General features: G+C 55.0%; 5 protein-coding genes across 6 annotated transcripts; 4 read left to right on the top strand and 1 right to left on the bottom strand.

The window, feature by feature from the left end:
* Positions 1-166: 166 nt before the first annotated feature.
* KRP23_5264 (Tyrosinase) lies at positions 167-1,939 on the top strand (the record flags this gene model as incomplete). The annotated part of the gene is made up of 1 exon (XM_067890310.1): positions 167-1,939. One exon carries the CDS (start codon positions 167-169, stop codon positions 1,937-1,939), a length of 1,773 nt encoding a protein of 590 aa, XP_067746870.1.
* Positions 1,940-2,587: 648 nt separating this feature from the next.
* KRP23_5263 (Tyrosinase) lies at positions 2,588-4,570 on the top strand (the record flags this gene model as incomplete). Its single annotated transcript, XM_067890309.1, has 1 exon — positions 2,588-4,570. One exon carries the CDS (start codon positions 2,588-2,590, stop codon positions 4,568-4,570), a length of 1,983 nt encoding a protein of 660 aa, XP_067746869.1.
* Positions 4,571-5,563: 993 nt separating this feature from the next.
* On the bottom strand, positions 5,564-6,547 carry KRP23_5262 (uncharacterized protein; the record flags this gene model as incomplete). The annotated part of the gene is made up of 1 exon (XM_067890308.1): positions 5,564-6,547. One exon carries the CDS (start codon positions 6,545-6,547, stop codon positions 5,564-5,566), a length of 984 nt encoding a protein of 327 aa, XP_067746868.1.
* A 2,977-nt stretch (positions 6,548-9,524) lies between these two features.
* Positions 9,525-10,988, top strand: KRP23_5261 (putative L-cysteine desulfhydrase 1; the record flags this gene model as incomplete). The annotated part of the gene is made up of 1 exon (XM_067890307.1): positions 9,525-10,988. The coding sequence occupies one exon, from the start codon at positions 9,525-9,527 to the stop codon at positions 10,986-10,988; it is 1,464 nt and encodes a 487-aa protein (XP_067746867.1).
* A 229-nt stretch (positions 10,989-11,217) lies between these two features.
* KRP23_5260 (uncharacterized protein) lies at positions 11,218-15,231 on the top strand (the record flags this gene model as incomplete). 2 transcript variants are annotated; one of them, XM_067890306.1, is made up of 2 exons in its annotated part: positions 11,218-12,763; positions 13,727-15,231. In XM_067890306.1, the coding sequence occupies 2 exons, from the start codon at positions 11,218-11,220 to the stop codon at positions 15,229-15,231; spliced, it is 3,051 nt and encodes a 1,016-aa protein (XP_067746866.1). The 2 variants fall into 2 exon arrangements, with proteins under 2 accessions (XP_067746866.1, XP_067746865.1); XM_067890305.1 differs by lacking the exon at positions 11,218-12,763 and having other exon boundaries at positions 13,690-15,231.
* Positions 15,232-15,281: the final 50 nt, after the last annotated feature.

Below are 15,281 nucleotides of genomic sequence, written 5' to 3'. Positions count from 1 at the left end.
GATCTCGCCGATTCTTATCGGCAAACACCGTTATGCTGTCCGAAGATTCACGTGTTGGTTGCTGTTCGCAGATGACCGCTCTCAGCCCAATGACTTGCAATAAGCTGCTCATTCAAGCTTTTACCAGGCAAGGACTAGGCAACTTCGCGCTGGATCAAAGCAAACGATGAGATTCCTGCTAAGCGTCACCGTTCTGGTGTTTGCCATGACAATGGCACTCACAGATGCCCAGACGTCCTGTGGACCGCGAGTTCGACGCAACTGGGACGCCATGACCGACACGGAGAAGACTACATACAAGGGAGCGCTAGCTGCTGCAATGGATTCCGGCGCGTACATCAAGTTCGTCGAAATTCACACGGAGATGCGGTCGGAGATGGAGGCCCACAGACAATGCATGTTCATCTACTGGCACCGGCTTTTCCTCGTGGTGTTTGAGAATATGCTGCGTGGCCAAGGCCCCGAATACGCCTGCGTGACGATCCCGTATTTCAACTGGATGGAGGCCAACAGCAAGATGTTGAGTGGCGAATGCAAGACTCTCAGTGAGTGCTCGCCGATTATGAAGGAGCTGGGCGGATTGGGAGGCGCATCGAAGACAGTGGTCATCGACGGAGTGAAAGTGACCGGAAGCTGCGCCTCCGAGGCCCCACTAGACCATTTTTGCCAGTCCTCATCGACGACAGGCACCGCCTGCGCTGGCTGCATCCCTCGAGGCGATTGGGAAGCTGTCAAAGTTCCGGCAAGCACAAGCTACGCGTCGGTACTCGGACAAGTTTTCAACGGAACGGACATCGGCCAGGTGTCTCGAGCAGTGGAGCGTGGATGTCACTCTGAGGTCCATTCTGCCCTCGGTAGCACCATGGCAAAGTTCCAGTCACCTGCGGACCCGATTTTCTGGTCGCACCATGCCATGCTGGACGCGCTGCTCACCATTTTCCACAAGTGCCGCGTCGGCACTCGGCGTATGACTTTCGAGGAGAAGGCCGCAGATCCGGTGGCCTGGTCATCCTGCAAACGTCGAGCTGGAACAGGCTCTGGAGTACCGTTCAAACCCACGGACGTGGTCACGATGAGGACCGGAGAGAACGGCTTAGACCCGATCGACGGAAGTAAAGACCCACTCATCGGTCAGTACTTCGCGGGGGTGCCCAACCGCTTCGCTGACTTGACGGACGTCAGCGACTTAGGCAACAACAGCTACACGTACGAGATCAGCGGTCTGCTCGCTACAATGTATTCTACCTGTGGTGGTACGAAGATCACAGACATCAAAACCCCTGCCCCTGCAGCTTCGACGGCATCTCCATCACCTACACCGACAACGAATGTGCCGACGACCTCCGCCGCCCCAACGACAGCCTCTCCATCCCACATGACAAATACCCCAAGACCAGTTCCGGTTGCGCCAGCTACGACACCAGCACTTGCAGGCGATCGTAGCATCAAAGCGCAAGCGACTGGCATTCGCAGCTTCTTCGGCTGGCTGTTTGGAACATTCGTGAACAAACCGAGTGCGAGACGTCGGCTTTCAAGCTGCCGCACGACAGCGACCCAGAAAAGAGCGGACAAGCCTAGCACGCCAGTACCAACCGATGGCTTACGACACAATGATCTGGTGATCGCTACGAATTTGAGCCGGTCGGAGCAGCGTGTTATGAACTGGTACAATGCGTCGATCGCTTCCAGCGGAGGGTCGTCGATTGAAAACATCGCTGACATGGAGCGTCAAGTCTGCATGTTCCAAGATCAGTGCCTGGGTGGAATCATCGGCTATACAGAAGAATTCAAGTCCCTTTGGGGAGTCACGGAGCCTCGCTGCAGAACCATCGTCAACGCAATTAACAGCGGCGAGCAAGAAATTGCCGATGCCGAGTGGAAAAAAAAGATGGAGGCGCACTTCGGCTGTCCACAGCCCGCTAACGAGGCTGCATCGTGAGCATTAAGGCTTGTGGAGGTTGACAAAGCTTTTTTGTGTTATGTAGATTGAGTTTTAAGTGAATGTTAGCAAGTTGAACGTTGAGTCCAAGGATAATGTGTTTCAAAAGTCTAGTAAAACATCCAAACATTTTACTTGTGTGTCAATTTCCTCTTTATTGAGACTCTCCCGAATGGATTTATTTACTGCCTGTGGTCTAGCGGCTTAAATAATTTGCTTCCCAAATAGTAATACCAGCGTTTTAACGTTGTCCACAGCAACCTTCAAGTGACGACAACCGCATGGTAACTCAAGCAGGCTGATGATATTTTATCCGCATGGTGCTATCTCCCTGCAAAGTTGTGGTCGATACTCCTCCATTTATGCAATCGGCAGAGAAAGAAGACTGATATTAATATCAGGGACGCCACTCAAAGTTCATCAACAAGAGAGGTGTCTACTGGTTCTTCCCATGAGCAAAAGCAGAAACCAGATGAAGCTTAATTTACCCTCGCTCTCATCATTTTAGTCAGCCAGTATTCGTAGGCTCTCGTGCCAGAGCAACCATGAGATATCCCCAGAGGCACTTGCCTCGAGCAAGTCACTTTTAGCGATCTTGGCTACTCATTTTCCGATTTACCTTTACCAAATAACCAACTTCCACCAAGCATGAAGCTACCCGCAATTCTCTGTCTCGGACTCCTCGCGTTCACAGCGACGCAGGCTCCGGTGGACGCACAAACCACTTGCGGTTCGCGAGTTCGACGCAACTGGAACGCACTGTCGGACTCGGACAAGGCGACGTACAAGGGCGCCATTGCAGCAGCCATGGACTCCGGAGCGTACATCAAGTTCGTCGAAATTCACCAGGAAACAATGTCGAACCTCGAGGCCCACAAGCAGTGCATGTTCCTCTACTGGCATCGCTACTTCCTCGTGGCCTTCGAGAACATGTTGCGAGCTCAGGGCGACGAGTTTGCCTGCGTCACGCTGCCCTACTTCAACTGGATGGATGCCAACAGTCGACAACTGGATGGCAAATGCAAGTATTACGGCGACTGCGCCGCCATCACCACCGAGCTAGGTGGCTTCACGAGTGGCTCGATGCAAACCTTGACAGTTAACTCTGCGTCTGCCAGCGGCCTCTGCGTGAACAAGTGGCCGCTTGATCATTTCTGCCAGTCCTCAACGCCGGGCACGGATTGCGCTGGGTGTGTGCCACGAGGGGACTGGGGGTCTACTCCGTTGGACGGGCCGACAGGCTTTGCCAGCGTTTACAGTCAAGTGGTCACCAACAAGACCATTGCGGGGGTATCCGACGCCATTGAACGTGGGGGACACGGCTCAGTGCACAGCGACCTTGGAGGCATCATGGGCAACTTCGCGTCGCCTGCCGACCCCATTTTCTGGTCGCACCACTCCATGGTGGACGCGCTGCACACGATCTTCCACAAGTGTCGTGTCGGCACGAAGAGAATGACCTTCGAGGAGAAGGCGTCAGACCCTGTGGCATGGTCATCCTGCAATCGCAGGAATGGAGGGCCGCCTTTCAAACCGACCGACACCGTGACAGTGCGCACAGGAACAGATCCGAACTCTGTTAGCGCCACTCAAGACTCCGTTGTCGACCAGTTCTTCGAGGGCGTGCCCAACCGGTTTGCGGATCTCATGGACGTGCGAGACCTCGGCGATTTCAGCTACTCGTACGAGCTCAGCGGCCAGCTAGCGTCCATGTACACCGACTGTGATGGTTCCCAGACAACGACCAGCGCCCCAATTGCCACGACCAGTGCTCCTGCACCCACGACAAGCGCCCCTCCATCGACGACCAGTGCTCCTGCGCCCACGACAAGCGCCCCTCCATCGACGACCAGTGCGCCTACAACCAATGCCGCGGAACCTATTACTGATGCCTCGGAACCGACGACGAACGCCCCCCAGGTTACGATCGCTCCTTCTGCGGCTACCCCGACATCCACCGGTGCGCCATCACTCGACAACCTGCAAATGGAGGACGTGCGTCGTTTCTTCGACAACCTGTGGGGCAACCTGTTCCCCAACACCACGCCCAACTTCCGCAAATTGGCCGCTGAGGATGAAATGGGGGACACCAACGCTATCACGCAACAGATCGACACATCGATGCCTGCTCCGTCGAAGAGCGTGAAGGACGATGGTAAGGTGGACGTGATCATTGTAGACAAATGCGGCGAATCGGAGCAGCGCGTCATGGACTGGTATCAGCAAACGGCGACGGCAATGGGTGGCTTGTCGGTCGACACCATCGTAGACCTCGAGCGTCAAAGCTGCATGTACCACGACCAGTGTCTGGGCGGCGTCGCCAACTTCTCGGACGAGTTCAAGGCCACGTGGGGTGTCAAGGAAGCGCGTTGCAAGACCATCGTGGACGCTGTCAAGTGTGGAGCTCAGTCCATTGTCTACGGGAAGTGGCGCGAGGACATGGAGGCTCACTTCGGTTGCCCAGTGCCGGCCGACACGAAGTCCCCCGCGAGCCAGGGCCAACCGAGCCAGACGCAGCAGGAGCAACAGCAGCAGGTACAGCAGCAGCAGGTACAGCAGCAGCAGACACCCGACGGCAACATCGCGGATGCGATAACTGGTGCTATCGCACAGTTCACGCTGTCCGCTTAAATGTCGAGAGGCTTCGTAGATATCCAAATAAATGTTGAAGTCTTGTCCTGCAAAAACCGTATTGCTTCCACAGACTCGCTCAAGGCGTCGTGGAATTCGGCAAAACATAGAGATGCTGCTGGGGGTAGACGTGGAGCTGGCTACAGTACTGGCGCTGCAAGCCCGAGACCACGGTGTCCCTCGCACACTCTGCTCTGCGGTGGAGCGATCACATACATGTACCGGTACCGGCGTTTTTGAGAACACCTATCGGCAATTGTCAAAGCCATAAAGCCACACAGCGGCAAAAGTCAAACCGACGTTCGTGTAGCTGATCGTGCGTGCGCAAACTTATTTGTCGTCAGCGTTAGTGGCAGTTAGATGTCGCGAGCTGCTCATTCAACGGAAACGAGGAGGCAAGCGTGGGAGGCAGGTTCTAACTGTCATTGTATACATTGTCTCTGAGAGAAACGGCTTGCTTTCTGCGGATGCGAGCTTCTGGCTCTGGGTGCAGACACAATTAATACATCTCCATGCAGATGCACATGGTCATGCAAGTTGATGGCATTGCGCTTTACATGCTCTACCGCACTTGACGTCGGCGGTGTAGTGTTCGTATTGCGGTTACGCAACGATAATGTGGACAGGCGCAGTGATCAGATAACGCGACAGTGGAGCTCCTAGGTTAGGAGTCCTAGTAGCCACTCGTGCGAGCTTCAGCGTCTCCAGCTGTGCAAATGTCACGATGACATGACTTAGGTATGCTTGCGGTAAGATCAGCGACAACGATGTGGTGCTCGCAATCTACCGCACTGTATTCGCTGGCCGGTTTTTTCAGATCCCTGGATTTGCACTTCCAGAGCCATCATCATGCCCGTGTATCGAACCACAAAGAGAACACTGGATATGCGGTGGCCGTCTCCTTTGCCATTGACCCACGGCAACGAGTTAGAAATTAAGCTGAAGTCTTTACGAATATGAGATTGATACTACATTACTAGTTGGCGCTGGGCTTTAACTGTTGTTGTGGTACCGGTTCGACATGGTGAAGCCAGAAGAGAAGACGCGCAGGACGCTGAGTGTGCACTCTGGGCTGCTCTGTGCTTGGGCGGCTGCGATGCCGGCTACTAGATCCACCTCCGAGGTGATGCGCGTGATATTTTGGTCCCCTGCCTCGAACTCGAACTGCTGCGTGAAAGGGCACACGACGGCGCCGTAGCCCTGGTCCGCTTCTCCGAGTTGTTCGGCGTCGTAGTAGACGTCGAGCGTGAGCTGGCCCGTGATCCGGATGATCACGTGGTCGCCCGCCTCCAGACGCTCGCACGACGCGATCGAGAGCTGGAAGACCCGGAACTGCTCGCGGTACCAGAGCCAGTGGAGCTTGAGGGACTCCACCGAGTCGAACTCTTCCCTCTGGAGGTCCAGCAGACACTGCAGCGCCGGGGAGCTGCCGTCTGCGAGTCGGCAACTCTGAACGTCAAGTCTCTGCTGCTCGCCCTCCACGCCCACGGCGCCGTAGAAGTCGCCGATGCGTTGGATGGGGTTCGGCTGCTTGTTCTCAAGGCAGCGACTCTGCAGCTGCTGGATCTCCTTCTCCAGGACGTGGATCTCGCCCGCGACCTTCTGCTCGTACTGGCGCTTGCGTTTCCTGTAGTTGGCCTGGTTGATGCGGCACTGCTCCTTCCTCCGGGCCTTCTTCCAGTCCTCGGTGGCGGCTGCGGACGTCCCGGCAGGGGGAGAGTGCCACAAGTCCCTGACCCTGCTGCTGCTGCTGTGGGGCGACGCGTATCCTGTTTCCTGGCGCGCGATGGCGATCGCCGCCGCCTGGTCGGGCGTGAGCGTGGATCTCCACGTAATTTCGGGCTCCGGCTGCTGCTCCGGGCGCTGGCACAGTCGCTTGGGCAGCGCCGGCAGCGCCGTGGACGCGAACAAAGGCTGCAGACGCGGCAGCGGCCCCACGGACTCGAAGCGCAGCGACGGCAGCGACACGGGCGACATGGGCAACGATCAGCTTGTGCGGCTGCTCTCTTTTTCAGGAATGGCAATCGAGCAAAACCCCCTTGATGACGATTTTTCGTTGACGACGGGCCCTTCTTATGTCATACCGAGCCCTGGGGGAAGAAAAGCTTTTGATAAGAAAGTCGCGATGTGATTGGCTGCGGGGAGATTTACAAAGAATAATCGTCGAATGGTTGACCACCGAGCCTAATTTTCCACTGCAACCTCCGGGTTTCTGCGCACGGGAAGTAAGCCGCGTGGTCGGATTGCCACGTAATACATCGACGACCGACAGGATGAGCCTTCGTAGCCTCGTTGCCATCGACGACGACAGCAGAATTGTTGCGGCGCAGTGCGACTACAACACCTGCCAAGGCGGCGGAGAAACTTCGACCGCCCATATCATTTTCACCGCACCCTTAATACCATGATGACGAAGTTGCTTGAGCCCAGCTCTTGGCAGTTCGCTCACATCATCGCAAATCTGCACGTAGGCAAAGACGGGGGCTTGAGGTGTTTCAGCCAGGCGCGTCTCGTCATCATTTGGGCCGTGCCGGGCCCGTGATCCGCACTGTGCAAAGCCTGCCGTGAGCAACAAGCACACAAGCGCACGCTAACGATCGCTGTTGAATGAATAGACGCCGCCGTCCTCGAGGTTTGTACAGGTGGTCACGAAAACCGCTTGTGCTGGCACCCACAGTCGACGTTCCTTTGAGCTCCGCGGATTCAGCTCAGGGTAGTAGGAACGTACACGTGCAAAAGAGGTCCTCGAGTTGCAGCGGCGCTACAGTCGTGCAGATTCACACGCCGCTCCTGCACTTTCGCATGCCTCGCCAATCATTCTCACTGCATCTTGCAGTGGGGTTGCTTCCCCGCAATCAACATGTTCTGAGTAGTGTATGTACTCGCACAAATGTGTTTCCCCCCCGATGCTCCTACATACATGTACTGTGAATGGAGTCCAGACAAAAACCAAAGAGTGCATTGTGATAGTCACCATCGTTGGTGACGATAAAGGATACACTAGGATTCTAAAAGCTCGAACCAAATAACGTCTTTTCCACACAAGTGTGGTTTTCAACACCAAGTAGTGTTTGCTATCCGATAATTCTGCCAGCAACCGCGAATCATGCGTGGCACATTGTGAAGTGACCAAGCATTGCTCGAAAGTACATTTACACAATCTTGTGGTACATACCGTAAGTCGCTCTCTGGCGAAAATGCTTCGATATGGACTGTCCGCCAACGTGTCAGCTGGTTTTGCAAGAACTACTTCGACGAAACAGTTTGCAAGCAGTGGAGCGATTCCCGCAGCTCAAATCCGAGTCCAAACTTCCAGACTTGGGAATAACCGCGCCGACTAGGACGACCAAACGTCGACCAAATCCAAAATCTGACGGAGTCTCACCCCCTCCCTGGGACCGACCAGACTACCATAACTTAGCTGTGTTCACGGCGCTGACACCTGTGAGTTGGCCGATAGCACTGCATGAGTGGCATGTCCTATTTCACTCCGTGAAACGAGCAGATGCACTGGGAAAGCGAGGGGTTTGGGTTTTATTGGGACAAAGTCCACCACGGGTGGAGTGGGTGGGCTTTTTTCAAACTGAGCACGAATTAGCAGGAGTTATAGTGACAACACGGATGATATTAAGAGCAACCCGACAGCTAAAGCAAGAGACTCTCTTGTCTACAGTAAGACTCATTGTACAAGGGTCACAAGTAGACATAAAGGCGGCAAGAGTGAACCAGAGCATCGGAGCCATCGTGGCGGATACGGCATCAACTGTTTGGAAAACAACACACAAGACACTACAAAAAGCGGTTGCAGCATTACTCAAGTCGCACCAATTGGCAAAATATACGAAAGAGGTGCTCTGCCACGACAGCGTACCTGCAACGATTCGGATCCGAATCCAAGACGAGCTGTTGAAAACCAGCAGCGACACTGAGCCACAGAAAGGATTATCAATAAGGCAAAGCCTCCAGCGATACCAGGACTCTATAGTTTCTTAGCTAAACACAAATAGAGGACCTCTTAACCCCCCCCCCCCGGTTAAAAGACTACCATAACTTATATTCTTGAGAAAACCCGTCCCCTAAATACTCTAGAAACGTATATTTCCAGGCGAATTACTGATTGCTGCGCGCACAGCAATCAGTCCCGCGCTCTTCACCGCGGTGGCAGACTACCTGGCACGGAGAACTACATATCCATCGGTGCACGTGGCCGCTCTTCTGAAGACCCAAGTTGTCCAGCCTTCGTGCGCGATTGCAGAGAGCGTAGAATAGGATGATAACTTAGACGAAAAGACAGCGGAGAAGATAACTTTGCACATGAAGATATGCTTAAGCTGTATCATTCCCCACATTATACATACATGTAGATCGCCTCCCAAGCTGTACCACAGCGTGACTGTGGGTGAAGGTCAACTCTAGCCAAGTAGCCAGGTCCACGCTGGCGATTCCGCTTCTGCTCCATGCCTTCCGCAGCTAAGGCGAGCGAGAGTAGAAGCACCGCGTTCCCACTTCCAGCTTCGTCGCTGCGAGTTCGGAATCCAAAGTGATGGTCCTTTTCAAAGTTGCTGCGGGTGGTCCGCGATTTCCCAAACGTTTGAGACACTGTCTCACACTCACTTTTAGACGTCCCAAACGCCTGCGGCAATCGCTCCAGACTTCGCAGCAATTCAGTTTGTGTTTGTGCTAGTTGTAAGGCAGTCGAGAACTCGTAATCCATCTTGAAGTTGAGGCGTACCGTACTTGACGCTGCATAACGCACAAAAGCATTAATAATAATCGACATTTTGACCAATCGTGTGCCCCAAATGATTAATACATAATACATTACAAAAAATACACTCCACCTCAGAATTCTACCGCTGGATCCTCGCTGGTCATGCGCTGTGTCCGCGCTTCACGTTGTCTACAGTCATCCTCCCACCCACCCGGCCGTGTTCTCAACCCCTTCGCCAACACCATGAGCCATTGCACGTTTCCCAAGTCCCCCCAGAAGCTTGAAAATCGTCGGTTCAAGTCAACGTCTCCGATGCTCGCTTCTTCTGGCGGCTACGAGGCCTTCGGCTCCTTCCACACGCCGTCCACCGCGTGTCTGTTCGCCCAGGAGGATGCAAAATCAGACGTCCCAATGGTGTTCAAATCGGACATTGCGTCGCGGAGGTTGCGGCTCCTGAACGATTCCGTGGCCATTCCGCAGAATCGCTCGCTCTTCGCTTTGGACCTCGAGACGTGGACGTACCTCAACCACGGGGCGTTCGGAGCCCCCACCAAGGCGGCAATCGAGGCAGCGACTCATTGGAGGACGCAGGCGGACGCGCAGCCGCTGAATTTCAACGACCGGGAGTTGTTCCCATTGGTGGTGAGAGTTATCAAGTCTCTTGCGGAGTTTATCGGCGTTTCCAAGCCAGAGACGCTGGTTTTGCTGCCCAATGCAACGACAGGGCTTCACTCCGTGTTGACATCGGTGTTAACAGGTGATAGCGGGGAGGAGCGGACGGTGCTGCTGTTTAGCACGAGATATGGCGCGGTTAGGAAAATGCTGCAGGCGATTGAAGGTGGAGATAGATCGGTGCATGTACACGAGGAGCCGCTGTCGCTGGCAGAGTCTTATGACGATCAGAAGGTGATGGAGAAGCTGGAGAAGGCGCTGGACGAGTTGGAAGCTTCGGGCCGACGGGTGTCGCTTGTGGTGGTGGACCACATCACGTCCAACACGGCGGTAACGATGCCCGTGAAGGACATTGTGCAGCGCTGTCATGCTCGGGGAAACGGTGTTCCGGTGCTGGTGGATGGGGCGCACGGACTGTTGAACCTGAAGCTGGAGCTCGACGATATTGGTGCCGACTACTACGTCGGCAACTGCCACAAATGGTTCTGCTCGGCTCGAGGTGCCGCCTTCCTGCACGTAGCGAGGGAGAATGGACCACCAATTCAGCCACGCGTGATCTCTCATGGCTTCTTTGACGGCATGCAGAGCGCCTTCATGTGGACAGGTTTGCAGGACTACAGCGCGTGGCTCGCATTGCCCCAGACTCTCGCCTTCTGGCGGCGTCAAGGTGTCGATGCAACGCGTGCGTACATGCACACGCTGGCGCAAAAGGCTGCTGAGTTGCTGTATTCTCAATGGGGGATGCTTGACCACCTCGCACTAGAGCGCGAATTTCCCCAGCACAAGCGAAACGCCATGCGACTCGTGCAACTGCCGACTGCGCGGAAGCTCTGCGGTGGAGCGGTGGTGGATGCAGAGAATCCTACGGCCACGTCGACGGAGGCGAAGCGCGTACAGGACTGTCTCCACTATCTGCACCACATTGAGGTGCCCGTGAAATGCGTCGATGGTCGACTGTACATACGTCTGTCGGCACACGTTTACAACTGCCTAGAGGACTTTGAGAGACTCGCCGCAGCCGCAGTGGAGGATTAGAAGAAGTGGATAGAGCTGGAAACAAGAAAATAACGACGTTTTTGATCCAATCTTCGGAAGAGTCGCAATTTTTGTCAAAACCATGCACCTGTGGTTAGTATGCCTCGTATTGATCGGGTGGAGTGTAAGCGGCGAGCCGCTGCAAGTTCCAGCCACACGGCTACCCCGTGCACCGTCAGCTCCCGAGTTACTAGGTGCAACGACTTCTCGTCTTACAATCACGTGGCGGATGCGCCGCGATCTGCAGCAGGGTAGCGGCATTTTCGCCACTGAGCTATTCCCTGTTACAAGTTTCCAGGCACAGCAGCAATGCGATGACGAAGTTGGCTGGACCACGATCAGTGAACGCATTGCTCCAGGATCTAGCGGGAACAAGGATACATTTTCCACGGTTGCAGCCTCTCTCGATCGACTTCCGGGATCCACGTGCATCTTTCGTGTTGCAGCGACAACGGCGAACGGCCAAGGCCCTTTCAGCATGGCTTCGGCAAAGCTCACAACTCTGCGGACAGCTCCGGACTCTGTCACGAATTTACGCGTAGTGCGAGACCCGCTCACTGTTCTTTGGGAACCACCTGCCGTCTTGGGAGGCCATACAATGGAAAAACTAACGTATGAGGTGGAGTATCGCGCCACTCGTAGCTCCACATGGACCCGGTTACCAGCATCTCTTGTCGACAATAGCAGACGTGCTGCTAACATCTCAATGGTAGCACTGAAGTCGTACACATCCTTCGTCGCTCGAGTCCGGGCGATTGCTGACGAGGACCAAACTGGCATCTTCTCGCAGCCTTCAGAGTTCCTGACAGACTACGCCGTTGAGGCGGAGGCTTTGCAGAGTTCTGACAGCCGTGGGGATTTATCGAACGGGACCAGGCAGGTCGTCTTAGGCGCCACTCGTCAGCAAGCGGCAAACAAGCAGGACTGGTACTACGTCCAGCTAACTGGTAGTGGTGGCAGTGGAGGCTCTGCTGGCAGTGGTGCTCGAGCATATCCTGGTGAAAATGGAGCTGTGCTCGTATTTCCCGTTACTTGGTCGGGGGAGCGGCTATCGGAACGCTCGTTCTTCTTCACTGGAGGTGTTCAGACGTATCGAGTCCCCAGTGAACAGCACGAACCACAGCAATCCGATAGATCTCTCGCGCTTCGGATTGTCGCTCTCGATATTTACGCATGGGGGGCTGGTGGAGCTGGCGCTACAGCTTCAAGTGGAACATCGAGCGACTTCAGTAATGGTGGGGGTGGTTCTTTTGCGCGTGGACTTATCCGTGTTAGTGCTGGTGATATTGTCGATATTTTAGTTGGCGGAGGCGGCCAAGAAGATGGCCAAGGCGGGTACAATGGCGGCGGAAATGGTGGCACTGGTGACTTTGCGGGAGGAGGTGGCGGAGGAGCCTCCGAAGTGCAACTAAATGGGCGATCGGTCCTGGTAGCGGCTGGAGGTGCTGGCGCTGGCTCAACCGACTACTGTTGTGCCCACGGAGGCGGCGGTGGCGGTTTGGAGCAAGCAGAAGCTGGCCTTGCTGCTTCTGGCACGAGTATCCCGCTCGATTTGGCTGTCACTGGGCAAGCGTCTCGAGACGAGTTCCATTCCTCAAATGTGGCAGGCGATACACGAGATTTTGAGGGTCTTCCAGCCAGGCACCAGCATCTAGACTGGGGTTTTGCTGCTAGCAGCGAAGACTACTCTGTCTTAGCCACTGGCGGGACTGGGGCCTCACCGACGGCTGCTGGTCTCGCTGGAACTGGAGGGTCGTACCAGTATTCACTTGAAGGTGTGTGTCTTGTGAACCCGCAAACATTGTTGACGGAGGTCATGGTGTCTCCACTGGCCGCAGCGAGATGGCCTTCAAATGGTCAACGAAGACGCGGAGGAAGCGGTCAAAGTGGAAAACAAGGAGGTGGTGGAGGAGGGGGTGGCTATTATGGAGGCGGAGGTGGTGGTGCAGGTGTCGATGGAGCTGGTGGTGGAGGCGGCAGCAGCTTCGTATCGTTTGGTGACTTGTTCAATGCGTCAAAGGTTGGCATCAGTGATGCTGGCCTTCGAGCACAAGCCCCTGGTGACAGTGCTCGACAATTCAGTGTGTCTCCTTTGACATCCTCAAGTGTTCGAGTAAGCTGGAAGGCTCCTCGTTACGGGTTTTCACAGTTTGTACAAGGCTTTGTGATCGAGATGGCCAACCGCTCGGCGAATGAGGACTTTCGGGTAGTACGCTTGGTCACTCGACCGAGTCCTGAAATCTCTGAAAACAACGGCAATCTAACTGTTCGCGGGCTAGAACCGATGGCTGCCTATCGCTTTCGAGTAAAGCCTCTGCTGCTTGATGGTCACGGCACATACAGCGAGGCAGTAACTCTCCGCATGCCTTCGAAACCGGCTAATACTTGGAAACGCTGCGTCACTCGGACTTTGGATGAAGAAGCAACAAGAGCCGGGATGCGTTTCACCAATTCGCCGCCGTTGCTACGGCTGCCGTCTGCAAGGCGAGGACACACGCTCACAGCGGTAGACGATTTCCTTTATCTCTTTGGTGGACTGGCAAAAAGCTACGAGTGCAACCGGGCTCAAAAGATCCCGTGCTTACTGCAGCAACAACCACGGGCACTCTCTAACGAGCTGTGGAGATATGATCTCCTCACTGAGACGTGGTGGCAAGTACCCCAGCCAGCTGTGTTGCCACCTCCACGCGAGAAGCACTCGATGGCCGTAGTAAATGGCCGTTTGCTGCTCTTCGGAGGAAGGAAGAGCGATGCACCTGATCCAAGCGATGCATCGACGTGGGGGCCGCAAGCTTTCAAGGACCTCTGGGAATTGTCGGTCTCTTCCACGACGGCGAAACAACTATCAGTGCCGCTGGACTCTCGTCAGCCAACTAACCTCCCTATTCCAGATGGAGGAGAGGTCTTCGCACTCGGGAAAAAGAGCGCTAGTCCCAGTGGTGAGCAGCTTTGTGTTGCTAAAGTATCTGTGTCCGTGCAGATCACGCATGCTTGCCCACATAAGCTGCGGCTGCAGTTGTTTGGACCCGGACCATCAACCTTTCCAGGACGACAGCAGAGCGTTCATTTCCCTGTAGACTCACAGGCGCGCGAAACAACGTGGAGTGCCAGCCAAGGTCTGGGCAGCTTTCAAGGTGACCACAGAGCTACGGGCACTGCTCCTAACACAAGAGCCTTCCCAGTGCTGCTGCAAAGTCCAGACGAAGCAGCAGACAAAATTGCGTGTTCCTCGGGTACCAAGAAGCTCAGCTTCGTATCGGCAGCCAATGGTGCAGGAACGTCTCTGGAGTCGCTTTCGGTGTTCCATCAACTGCCAGTTGCAGGGAACTGGACGCTGGAGGTAGCTGACACTGCAGCTGACGGCTTAGTCGGCACACTTGACGCGTGGGACATCGCTTTCGACTTGGCACCGTGTGTGCCAGCGTTCACATGGACGGATCTGTCTGCTCTCTCAACAGGAGCAGCACCAACGCCACGGTTCCAGCACTCGGTTGTTGTCTTTGAGAACAGCATGTTCGTTTACGGAGGAACTCGTGGAAGTACAGGTTTGGACCTGAATGATGTGTATCGGCTAGATTACACCTCAAGCTTGGGTGTGGGCTTGGCTCCAACTGCTAAGTGGACCCAGCTTGCTTCTCTAGTCGATAGTGATACTCCCAGCATTCCAGAGAGGCGAGTTTATGCGGGTCGCGCAACACTTCTCACTCCGTACGAGCTAATGGCTATCGGTCGCGGGTTGAAGCCGCCACGACGAGGATCACTGGGCTCCAACAAAGCAGTGTCCGACGCTCGCTTTGAGTCGCGGCTCGATGTTCGATTGAAGAAGCTTGAAGACATGATTGACGGGTGGCAAAAGCTGACTGTAAGCTCTGCGGACAGCGTGGACCCCCTCGACGAACAACTGCCAGTGCCCCGATACTGGGGAGCGAGCACTTTCGTTTTGTCGCCGCCAGGTAAGAGCCCTCCGCGTGCATTTCTTTTCGGTGGGCAGGATGATACGACACTGCTCGATGACCTCTGGAGTCTGGATTTGACCCAGTTGGATGAAGACTTTCCATCAGAGCGTGTGAAGGTGCAGCGGCTAAGGGCTTGTGCTTGGCGGCAGGAGAACTCAGTATATAGAGCGCAGTGGGCGTCATCTTGCGGCGCGAGTACAACGGCTGCGGCAGTGAACAAGTGCACACTGGAGATGCTGCTGTTCTACGCGTGGTGTGAGGAATTTTACCAGTCAATATTGCTCTAAGTAGCTCAGCAAAATCGACGACGGAACTGATCTACTACGTGCGTGTACTT

This window comes from Phytophthora ramorum, assembly GCF_020800215.1.
Source record: "Phytophthora ramorum isolate Pr-102 chromosome Unknown Phyram_PR-102_s0004, whole genome shotgun sequence".
Lineage (NCBI taxonomy): Eukaryota > Oomycota > Peronosporomycetes > Peronosporales > Peronosporaceae > Phytophthora > Phytophthora ramorum.
This window is presented reverse-complemented; position numbering and strand designations above follow the sequence as displayed.